The sequence below is a fragment of the Lissotriton helveticus genome, chromosome 7, assembly GCF_964261635.1.
Source record: "Lissotriton helveticus chromosome 7, aLisHel1.1, whole genome shotgun sequence".
Lineage (NCBI taxonomy): Eukaryota > Metazoa > Chordata > Amphibia > Caudata > Salamandridae > Lissotriton > Lissotriton helveticus.
In genome coordinates, this window is record NC_136068.1 from 47367316 (window position 1) to 47380071 (window position 12756).

Below are 12756 nucleotides of genomic sequence, written 5' to 3' on the forward strand. Positions count from 1 at the left end.
CTTTTCTATGAAGTCTGTAGTGTCCCTGATATATGATTTCAGAGACAACACAGAACTAAACAGATGGTGGTCTAGGAATTTGGAGAGGTTCTCCGTCAGTCCGCCCATAGAGGAGATGATAGGTCTCCCAGGGGGATCTTTTATGTTTTTATGGACCTTGGGGAGGTGGTAAAAACAAGGTAACACAGGATTAGTAGTTTTGAGGAAAAGGTATTCATCAAGGTCAAGCATCTGTTTGTCGTGCCATTTTTTGAGTAAAACATGGAGATCATTTATGCTCGACAGATAATCTTGTTTCTTTATTGTAGAGTAACAGGAAACATCCTGTAATTGCCGCATGGCCTCTGCCACATATTTAGTCCTGGACATGACAACAATGTTGCCTCCTTTGTCGGAGGGTTTGCACACTATAGTTTCATCATCCATAATGGACTTAATGGCTGTATTTTGTTCCTTGGTGGTGTTGAATCGAATCTCCCGTTTTGCTTGAGTAGTTCTCATAGTCATCAGATCCCTGGTGACTATATCGGAAAAGATATCGATCGAATCCACCGCAGTTTGCGGAACAAATTTCGAAGCCAACTTGAAGTTACTTTTAGGCGCAGTCTGTTCAATCTCAACATTGGCCAGTCTCTGGGTTAGTGTATTATCCGTTGTTTCAGTTTCCATGTTACCTTCTGATCTCAAATTGTTTAATACTTCACAGGCAGTGAGATCATTGACAGTTAAAAGGTCCGTGTCCTTTTTGTTCTGTCTGAGATGCTTGGCTTCCTGAGCTGTAGGTTTTACTTTATGAAACTATGAGCATACTGTAAGTCTCACAGATACTATGCGCAGAAGCAGGAGACTCAAATATCGACTCTCCAGCTCAAGCTAGAAGATTTTGAAAAACGTCAACGATGCCATAATCTGCGCATATTTGGTATTCCAGAAGGAGTAGAAGGGGCGGATCCTCGAGCCTATTTGGTACAGCTATTTCGGAGTGCCGGAGGGCATTCCCAGACTTATCTGACTGGGATTGGGATTCTCAATTTCAAAGAGTACACCGGTTCCCAATAGCTAAACGTAATCAGGAAAGCAGCTACTCTCGCCCATTCATTGTGTTTTTTGGGAACTTTTTACTGAGGCAGGCAGTTTCTCTTAAAGCTAGACCTAATACACCAGTCACCGTGGAATCTGTTACATTCTTTGCTAGGCCAGATCTCTGTAAAATCACTATGGATAGACGTTGGCAGCTACGACAGTTCATTGATCCGCTCAAAGGTTTGGGGGCCCAGATTTATCTACAGGAACCGGCACGTCTGAAGATCTTCAAAGATGGATGGTCTTATTTTTTTAATGATGATCATGATGTTAAGTTAGTTATTTCTAAGCAACAAATGGAAGCTACTCAGAAAAAATGATGATACAAATTTCTTACAAGGATATGGTAACTAGGTCGGTAGTGGGAATGGGATTGGGTAATGGCAATGTTTTGTTTCTCTTTTCTTTTTCTCCCTTTCTCATTTTTTGATATGCTTGGGTGTGGGGGGGGCAGCTTCCTGTGGTGATGGCTCTAGAGGGCTGCCAAGTTAGCGGCAGCTACTTAAAGGGAGGATTCCTCCTTCTAGGAACAGGGAGGAGGGTGGATCCTTCAGGGCCTCTCAGGTCAGAGAGAGGGATGGAGGTGGTCTGGGGGTGGGGGTGCAAAAACTAAAAAAGGACATCACTAAGGGGCAATTTAGCTATGACAAGAGTTCATTAGTTAATCATCATGTATTGGTTTCTTTATTGTTTTTTTGTAGAATAATAATTTTTTTTGTTAAGGGGTTTTGAAAAGAAAATGCAATTTGATATGGCCAAGATAAAATGTATGGGATTGAATGTGTACGTTCTTAACAGTGCTAGCAAATGACAATTTGTACAGGAAGAGTTAAAATTATATCAACCGCACTTGGTTTTTATGACTGAAACTCATCTGGCTTATAAAGATCGCCATTTGTTTAAAAATCTTGGATATGAACTTATGTACCTCTCAAACTATATCCATGAAAGGAACTGCTATACTGAGAGATAAGAGGTTCTTCTTTAAAATAATTAAGGTAATGGCTGATCCAAAGGGCCGTTGGGCAATAGCTCATATAGAAATTTCGGGCAAGAGATATGTACTTGTTTCAGTATACGGATCTAATGTAGATGACCCTACGATATTTGATTTTCTTAATTTAGAATTACTGAATTGGGATGGGTCTGATATTGGGTGACTTCAACTGTGTTATTGATTACATCTAGGCGGGCGCCATCTTGGAGCGTCCCGACGCTCGAGCTGCTCATTGCGACGCCTACTTAAGGCGGACTCGCTTTTTATCACTTTGATTGGATGCTGCATTCGCGCAGGTCGCACTGTTAGTGCGCTGTGTTTTTAAGATCTTCTCTGTACTTTTGTTATTTTGTGTGGAACTTTCCTTGCCTCTCTTACCACCTTGCCTTGTACTCGCCCCTTACCTGCATATAATTTTGGAATACGCACCGCCGTTTGGCGGGTCCGGGTCCCGGGGTTGGACTTCTGGGCGCCATCTTGGCTTGGGTGAGTGAACATCTAGGCGGGCGCCATCTTGGAGCGTCCCGACGCTCGAGCTGCTCATTGCGACGCCTACTTAAAGTCGTCCTCTCCCGCGCAGCGGGATCGCGCAGTGGGACGCCGTCGCTTAGCCGGAGTCGTGCCTGAGTCTTGCCCGTCTGCGCTCGTCCGCGTCGAGGAAGCGTGAGCGGGGCCTAGACTCTGGCATTTATCCATCATACCATCATGCAGAATTCCTTGCCGCTCAGGTACAATCATGCCACTCTTTTCTCCATCAGAGAGAGGCTCTCGCTGTGTGCTCATGACTCAGTGCACCCGTTATCAGGTCCTTATGACTGCGCCTGTGGCAGTTTTTCACTCGATACCCCATCCGGGGTGCGTTCTGCGGAAATGATTGACCCAAGTACACGCATTAACACCTCTGAGCGTGTACTTAGTATATGGAGCCTGAACGTGAGATCGTTGGTCAAGCACCATCAGTCCTTACGTGATATGATCGAAAAGGACTCTCCGGACCTCATCTTTCTCACTGAGACTTGGCTCCAGGATGCTGACACTGCTATAATCAATCTGGCATTCCCCTCTAACTACACAGCGTTCACTCTTAACTGCACCTCCAGAGGGGGTGGCATAGCTATGGCGCTAAAATCTTGCTTCCCGGCTGATTGGAAGGCTTTCGATCTACCAGGGTGTGAGAGTGCGTCATTTAAGGTTACTTTCAGTCATCAGTTTACCCTTAGCGGTGTGCTTATCTACCGCCCGCCCGGGAACGACACTGCCTTCAAGGCCGCTCTTGCTGACGTGGTCAGCTCTTTAGCTCCTAGATGTGCCAATTTCAACATCGTAGGCGATCTTAACATCCATTTTGATCAGAGCTTATCAGCACCTATTAACTCTATGTTAGCGGACCTTGAAGCTATGCAAATGAACCAACTAGTCACCTCCCCGACCCACATAGGAGGTCATATTCTTGACCCCTTCTTTACCACACTGGAGAGGGCTAGTGTTTCTGACCCGATGATGGTAGGCTGGACTGATCATATGTTGATTAAAGTCTCCTGTCCTATAGATGACCCACAATTTAAACCTGTGGACAGATTGATTCGTAAAAGAAACTGGCATAAGCTCAAGCTAGAGGAGTTTGGTAAGATCTTGGAGGCTCTGCCTTTGGGCAATCTGCTGAATGTGGAACAAGGATATGAGCAGTTTTGTAACTTGGTCCTTGCCGCCCTTGATTCTCTTATACCGATGCGCTGGTCGAAATGCCATGCTAAAGCTCCCAGCCCATGGTATAATGATACCCTTGCCGATCTTAAGAGAACGTGCCTGCAGGCTGAGAGGGCGTGGAGGAAATCCTTTGACCCCACTTTGAAATCTGTTTACTTTGCCCAGCTTAAGATCTACCATAGGACAATCTGTCAAACCCGGGCCGCTCACTATGCTTCTGAGTTTCAGAATAGCCCCAACCCATCTAAATTAATCTTTAAGGTTCTTAAAGACCTTATGGGAAAATGGGCCACCTCGGCGGAAATCTGTACGGACTCACACTGTGAAAGTTTGGCATCCTTTTTCGTGGAGAAAGTGCAGGTAATCTACCGAGGATTCACGTCATCTGTGCCCGGGACTGTACAAACTGGTGTAGCGACCACGGTGTATGAAACCCTATCCTCCCTGCCAGTAATGTCTAAGGAGGTTTTCGATTCTCTGAGCCTCAAAATTAAATCTGGCTCTCCCTTAGATCCACTGAAGCCAGAGTTACTCAGACTTCTCCCTCCCCTTTGTCGCGAGCCTATCCTGGATATTATCAATCTGTCGCTCACATCGAGTGTGGTCCCCTCTACCTGGAAGCTGGCGGTGGTTAGCCCTGTTCTAAAGAAGCCTAACCTTGACCCCCTACTACCAGAAAACTATCGTCCCATCTCCCTCCTGCCCTGGACCGCGAAAGTTACTGAGGCACACGTGAATTCCATCTTGTCAGCCCACCTCTCTCATAACAACATTTTGGATGAGAGCCAGAATGGTTTTCGTTCACAACACAGCACCGAAACCGCACTGCTCTTTATGACCGAGCACTTGCGATCGGTGCTGGATGCTGGGCAGACAGCGGCGCTCCTTTTGTTAGATCTGAGCGCCGCGTTTGACACGGTGTCCCATGACATTCTGATCCGGTGCTTGGAGGAAGTGGGAATTGAGGGGACCGCTCTCCAATGGCTTCGCTCTTTCCTCTCGGACCGGTTTTTTAAAGTGGCTATTCCACCTGGTCAGTCCACTTTCCATCCACTGGGGCTTGGGGTTCCGCAGGGCTCTGCGTTGAGCCCCACTCTGTTCAACTTATACGTGAAACCGCTGGCTGCAGTCGTCAGACAATGTGGCCTTACCATGACATCGTATGCCGACGACACGCAGCTGGCGGTGACACTCAGGGGTGACCCCAAGGTGAACGCTTCCAGATTCCGTGCAGGACTCATAGCCGTGGCAAATTGGATGCGTACCAACTGTTTGCAGTTAAATGCAAAAAAAACTGAGGTCCTTATTCTAGGAAAGCAGGCGGAGCTTTGGGGAGACCAGTGGTGGCCTCCAGAATTGGGGGTAACTCCCATTCCAGCTGCCGAAGTTAAGAACTTGGGGGTCTGGCTGGATTCTTCACTCTCCTTTACCAGCCATACGAAGAAGGTCTCGGCTACATGCTATGGCATTCTGCGTGGGCTGAGACCGGTTCTTAAATTCTTCGATCCCCCTACTCGGCAACTGGTGGTCCAAGCCTGTATTCTTTCTCGGCTGGACTATGGGAGTGCGCTGCTGCTTGGAGTGAACCAGGCGGAGGCTACTAGATTGCAAAGGGTGCAGAATGCTGTGGCGCGTGCTATCGTGGGCCTCCCGAGACACTGTTCTGTCTCTGCAGTTCTGACCGCGCTTCACTGGCTGCCGGTCAGACAGAGAATTAAATTTAAAGCCCTCTGCCTGACATTTAAAATCTTGAAGTTCTCTTCTCCCCCAGCCCTCGCTAAGCTCGTTTCCTCCTATGTTCCTACACGGTCTCTTAGATCAGAATCTCTCCATCTGGCGGTTGGTACACGGTTTAGACTAAGTAGGATGGGAGGTCGCTCCTTTCGTGTTTTGGGGGCTGGACTGTGGAATTCTCTTCCTGTCCATATCCGAGCCTTGAACAGCCTTACTTCTTTTAGGCGCGCCATAAAAACTTTTTTGTTCCCCACTGCTGATTGAGTTTTCTTCCTTTTTCAGTACCGACTTGTTGTGTGGTGGTGTTTGATCAGGCGCCAGGACGCCCCTTGGCTGGGGCAGCTGTGCGCCATATAAATACTACTAACATAACATAACTAACATATTGAGTCTACTAGAAGAGGGGGCACTAGCAGAATGCGAAAAGTTTGGGCAGCTATACTTGAAAGGGCCCGATTACAGTCCCTGCAGGATGTTTGGCGGCAGTTATACCCACTTATTCCAGGCTACACCTATTATTCTGCCCCCCATAAATCTTATTCAAGAATCGACATGGTTTGAGCTTCTGAAAATTTGGTAGTAGGATCAGATATTGTAATATGCCCTCGAGTGACGTCTGACCATAACCCCATCTTTCTATCTTTTATTGTCACTTCCGAAAATAAGAACGCAAGGCTATTTTTTTTTCCTAGATACTTACTAACTAAGGCAATCATAAGTGCAGATGGTACTGCTCATAGTCATACTGCAGTGATTTTGGAACAGTTCTCACTTTTCTATCAGAATCTTTCCTCACCTTCTGCTATAGTTGATATAGGAAACGCTATACAATATATTACTGAGAGTAATCTTTCGGCTCTGAGTGAAGACGAGGCAGCTTCATCAGATAATATTACTATTTCGGGGTACGAAATAGGAATAGCTATTTCTTCATTACCTTCAGGCAAAGCCACATGGGTAGATTCTCTTCCAATTGAATTTTACAAGGTGTTCAAAAACACTTTTCTAGCACAATTTAGCTTAGATATCCAACATATTAGTATAGATAATAAGATACTGGAGTCGTGGAACATGACCCAGCTTGTTTTTTTCTTAAAAAAGGCAAAATCCCCACTGACTGTGGATCATACCGACCCATCTCCCTCATAAATACAGATGCCAAGAATTTTTCAAAGATCCTTGCTAATTGTCTTGCCAGAATGATAGCAGGTTTGGTATCCGATATTCAACATGGTTTCATACCTGGCAGAGATACTACATCTCATGTCAATATGGCAATTGGGGCATACGATTATGCTGAAAAAGAGGGGGTGGGTCTCAGTATGATCCTTTTAGATGCTGAAAAGGCTTTTGATAAGGTCGGGTGGGAATTTCTATGGGCGGCATTAAGTGCATTTGGCCCTGGGAGAAAGTTCAGATAATGGGTCCATGCCTTATATTGCAAACCTAGAGCTAATCTCTCATATTCTGGTGTATATTGTATACCATTTGACATCTTATGTGGCACAAGACAGGGCTGCCCTCTCTCTCCGTTGCTATTTGCTCTTTACATAGAGCCGTTTATACGTGTTTTACAAGCTGATAAGAACATTAAGTCATTAAAGACTACTTTTAGTAGTTTAAAAATAACAGCATATGCGGACGATCTGGCAATCTTCTCCACAAATCCCGTAGAAGCTGTTCCAGCTATTGAGAGGGCAGCAACTAAGTTTGGATTCGTTTCAGGTTATACATTAAATATTATAAAGACAATGGTGCTTCTTAATTTTGACTCTAGCCCTCCAATCTTGGGGAGTTGTACTTCAGCTACGTACTTGGGTGTCAAAATTTCTGCTAAAATCGGTCAAATAATATCTTTAAATTATACTCCTTTATTAACTAAAACTGCCAACATTTTAAAAATGTGGAATAAACTCCCTATAGGGCTTATGGGGAGATGTAATTTAATAAAGATGAAAATACTCCCCAAATTTCTATATCTGGTCAGGTCCATTCCTTTACGTCTTTCTAATATTTTTTTGAAAACATTGGATGGAATCCTGAGCAGTTTCATTTGGGGCTTTAAGAAGGCTCGCTGGGCTATTGACCTGCTCAAATTACCCTATAAACAAGGTGGTCTTGGGTTATCAGATTTTAGATTTTATTTTTGGTCATCGTTTGCCGGGCATTTTCGTATTCTTTTGGGGATTGATCAGAGGGACTCTCTATATCGACTGATCTTGGGGGACGACAGCTCATTCTTTTTATATCGTATTAACGATCCAAATTACTTCAAACGTGTGAAATGTAAGACCATTAGAGACTGTGTTTTAATATGGCGGGCTATGACCGCCAAATGTACTTTGTCGGCAAGTAGATCATGGTCTAAGTATGGGATTCTATGTCTGGGTGATATGTATGATGTTGTAGGAATTAAATCATTTGAAGCTTTACGACTCAAATATAAACTGCCTACTAACCTCCTGTTAGATATGTACAGATAAGAGATTATCTTTAGAAAAATTTGGATTTAAATTTTATTACAAAATCTTCGATTTGGGATCTCTTATATGAGGAGAAAACTAAATCTCTTATAGGTAACATGTATAAGTTGCTGACCAATTCTAAGGCTGATGGGTGTGAAAAGCTATTATTACAATGGGGTCAAACGTTGAACTTGGTAATAACATCTGTTATGATCGCACAGGCTTTGGGCAATGTTGGTGACTCAGTTCACTCTGTGAGTCTGCAACTACAACAATTTCGTACAATTGGTATGTTGTACTATACACCTGAAAGGATTAGTAGATGGGCCGGAGGTAATAGTGGAGGGGAAAAGACCAAATGTCCTAAATGTGGGACTCAAGCTGCAAATCTAATCCATATGTTTATAGACTGCCCGAAATTACAACTCTATTGGAAGAAGATTGTCCTGGTGTTTTATAGCAAACTTGGAATGGGACCTACATTTACTGCTTTAGAAATCATGTTAGGGTATAAGGTAGATAAACCTGCTCTAGCACGGCTATTTACCATCATGATGGTAGCAGCTAGGTTGGCTATCGCCCGGATGTTGGTTTCTCGGCAACCACCACTTCATGACTGGTGGTCTATTATTAAAACGACTTATGGGATGGAATTTGCCCTGGCTAAAGCTTGGGGTACAGCCTCTATGGTCAAGAATCTGAAAATATGGGGCCCTATGAATCTTTCGATATAGGTTTAGAGTTGATAAAGAAGGTAATCAATATAATTTAAGAATTAGAATGTCTCAGATTAGGTAGATTAGCTGTTGATGAGGATTATGATTATTCTTTTTTATATTTAGATATGATACATTTTTTATTTTGTTTCTTTTTTTAATTGATGATTCTATACATGTAATTAAATTTATGTTATGAACTAATATATATTACTCTTATGTGATGTCAATACAAAATGTATTAGAAAAAGAAAGAGACAAGATGCTGAAGCTGGCTTGAGAAGTACACTTTCCCCAGGATGATGAACGTATCTACTGTTTTTGTACTAGGTGCCTTTCTGGAGCAGACTCTAGGTCATTCAAGCTCTCCCGTGGCTGTAGAATATCATATTCAGCTCTGAGGTCAGTACCTGCTACTATGGTAAACCAATTCTTATACAAGAACAATGATATCAACATTCATTGCAGAACTCATCTTACCTTTACACCTTTGTTCGGACTTTCCTGGAACTGTTTCACAACTTTGTCTCTGTCACAAATGTATGCCTTGTGCCCACCAATCCTGGTATAAACACCAGTGGTCACATTCTTCTCGAGGCTGGTAGAGAGGTTGTTAAGCAGAGACCGGCATCTTTCCAAAGATGTGTTTTCATTCTTTGCAACCATTACCACATAATAGTCTACCAGTTGACCCTGGAGGGCGAAGATGAACACTGGTGAGGCAATCAATGCTAAATCAGGCATTTGCAATGTTATAGGAAACAGAGCAGCATAGAAACAGATTAAAAGACTCAACATGGCCAGTTATGTTTGAGTTTTTATATTGTGTAATTTATCGTCTAAGTGCCACCCCGTTTGAAAGACGCATCTTAGTTGTCCTATGCAGTCCTTGATAACCGAGATTTCAAAACATCCCTCAACAAGCCGCAAAGGTGCTGCACAAACTCCTTCATAGACATTTACTACAAAAGGTGTCAGCCTCCTGCCAAAATAATTGGAGCCACTGGAAAACCAGGGCTATGTAGAGGTTGGTAGGTGGAGGTGATTTGCTCAAGTAATGAGAAATAACAATTTTATAGGACAGTCCCAAACCTTGATGGCTTGGTCCCCTGGAGCCAATTATGAGTTCCATCTAGGAAGCACAATGGACAGATTGCATTTATTTCCCATGTGCATTTTAAACACATTTAAACCCAGTTGGTCAGGTGATGCACATTATGGTGCAAAATATAACTGCATCTAAGTACATACAGGTAATATGGCCTCAATACTCTCTCTTACACTGCTCTGGTAAGTAGGACAAAAGAATGGGCAATGTCTGAATTTGTGAGACACATCCTCAGACAAGGATTTTTGTGCGAAGTCTGAAGGTTCTCATTCAGGCAGTCTGCATAAGCATTAAAGAGGGCACTGTAGTAATTTAGCCTAGTTGAGCAAAGCTGTAGTGATGTGTATGAGTCAACCTGTTAATTGAGAAGCCTGAAAGTCATCACCATGTAGGTGGGTATGTATGCAGAAGGCAACAAAGCAGTATACACTTTTAGTAACAAGAAGTAATATATGGATGCTATGATTGATAGTTCACAAAGTTCACACTCAGCATTAATGTATTTTTAATTTTCGAATGAATGAGTCATTTCATCAGTCATTGTGATTCAAGGGGAAGCTTGTCTAGAAACCTGTAGAGTGGGGGATGAAACAATTTTAGTATAATACTGGAATATCGCTTGAAAATCATGAGGCTGTCGTGTGCTGTTAGTGTCATTAGAATGGACTAGAAACATAAGTATAATTTGATATGGGCATGCAACAAAGTTCACAACTGTTGAGTGTGAACATTTTGATTTTCAATAGCCATATGTTGGAGCATCTGTCTGAGAACCATGGACTTATCTAAAATTTACCTTGAGTTAATGATTAAAACACATCCTCAAGGTATTTATTCTCTTTGTGTATTCAGTAAAAGCCAAGTGTTCCCATACCTATGGTTAAAAGATAAACCACTGCTGGATAAAGTGATGGTCATTGCCAAACGTGTTGAATACATGATGAAGTATGTGAATGAACTGAGTACGGTGGGCAAACAATCAGTTCCTGTTGACAAATTAGAAGAGGTAGTATGTTAAGTTAAGTAGACAACCTCTTTGGTCAACAGTAAGAGTGAAGAGGAAGAGACAAAAGGTATGATTGGGTTTCAAGGAACATGCTGTGGTAAGTTTGGTCATAAGGCAAATGCCAATATATGTCCAGCTCTCAAAGTGGTGTGCAATTTCTGTGGTAAGAGAGGTCATTTTTTTAAAAACTGTCGTGGAAGAAACAAAAGTCATTTGAGAGACTGGCATAAGAATGAAGAACATTGGCATAAGAATGAAGTCTCAACTTTGGGATGTCGCAACAAGAGCCCAGAGACACCCCACATCTCAGGGAGTCTCAGGCAGCTAGAAGATTGGTAAGGCTAACTCACAAGTACTTGAATGCAATAAACGAATGGTATATAGCTTCAGACACTACATCCACAGAAGGTACTTTGTTTATAAATAAATCATGGATAACATGTCTTAAATAGTAGCAAATATCCATGGAATAGGATAAAACAGCACCATCTTTCTACCACATACAAAAGGTGATGGATGAAATGCTTGACAGGTATACACAGACGTGGGCCCTGTGCAAACAGTGTCATTGGAACCAAGCAGTACCCGGCTGATGAGACCATAACAAGGGTGAAATCGGTCCTTAGTTGCGTTCTAGTTCAGGGAGGACCTCGCTTGGCAGTTCGGGCTGAACTATTCCCATTGGAGCAGGGTCAAGACTGATTTGCATGTAGCTGGGTCCAAACTGAGGTAGCATGGTGTGCAAAGTAACAATGGATTAGGATGAGGCTCAGAGTGATAACCAGAGGTGGAAATTGTTATAAGCATTCCATCAATAACTTTTTGTACACTTCAATAGTAATTTATACAGCAATATGCGGGAAAATAAAGAATGGATGATGCCATCAGTGATGTCATCAATGGTGTCATTTGGAATGTCATCAGTGATGTCATAAATTATAAATGATGTCATAGGACCTGTCATGAGTGATGTCATAAGCAGTCCATGGTGGGGGAAGCATGTTCTAGCTAGTGCTGCTAACTACAACTGGTGAATTTCAGTTTTTTTAGTTCAAAACATTGATGTTGCCACTGACAAATTCACCTAACTATATTGTTACCTTAAGCTTTGTCTTTTTCAGTGAATTTCAAAGGCTTTAAAAAACACACACACACACAGGTCCTTTCATCACACCTAACTATAACATTACTTTACCCTCTGTTTTTTCAGTATATTTCCGCCTTTTGTTTTATGTAAAGTAATACTTAATTACCATAAGTAAATGCAACCCTCCCACCCCTGCACACGATACAGCCAACCCCACGCTTTGCATGGTCTGTGGCCATTCACAGTAGGGGTTGGCCATAGGGCCTAGCTCTGGGGATTCCATCCCCAGAGCTGTTTTTTTTATTATTAATGGGGAGAAGTCACCCTCCCTGAGCCGTTATTGGCCTTGGGGACCCCAACCCCAAAGCCACTTATTTAAATGAAGAGGAGGGGGCCGTGTTCTCCCTCCCAGGGCTGAATGTGGCCTCCCTCCCTTAAAAGAATTGGCCATGGGTGTGGCCTCCCTAGGGCCATTCCAGGTTTGGGAAGGGGAGCTGCGCTGCCCCTCCCCCATTTCCTTCATTATCAGTTCCAGGGGTGGGTTTCCTTCGGCCTTTCCTGGCTCAGGTAGGGGAGACGTGCAGCCCCGTCCACATAAACATCTATGTCGGCCCTGGAGGTGGGCTCCCCTGGCATCAGTTTTCAAAGCAGACCTGGAGCCAGCAACTGCAAGATGAAAAGCCGTCTGTAATGCCCGGCGGAGATTTAAGGATCACGCAGGCACAGGAAGGCCAAACAGCCAACTGATATATTTAACGTTTAAGGTGCAACGATAACTACCGAATATTCTACACTGGAGCATTCTTAATTCCAAATCTGAATATTCGACCGCAATAATGTGCTCCAGCACTTA

The 12756-nt window shown here is 43.3% G+C and overlaps 1 protein-coding gene across 3 annotated transcripts in view; it reads right to left on the bottom strand.

Moving 5' to 3' along the window:
- The window catches only part of LOC144766597 (guanylate-binding protein 1-like), a 246795-nt gene that overhangs the window by 95193 nt on the left and 138846 nt on the right, over window positions 1-12756 (bottom strand). For all 3 annotated transcript variants that reach the window (XM_078650388.1, XM_078650389.1, XM_078650390.1), the window contains exon 8: window positions 9183-9395. In XM_078650388.1, the coding sequence (XP_078506514.1) occupies window positions 9183-9395 (213 nt within the window). The remainder of the gene's footprint in view (window positions 1-9182; window positions 9396-12756) is intronic.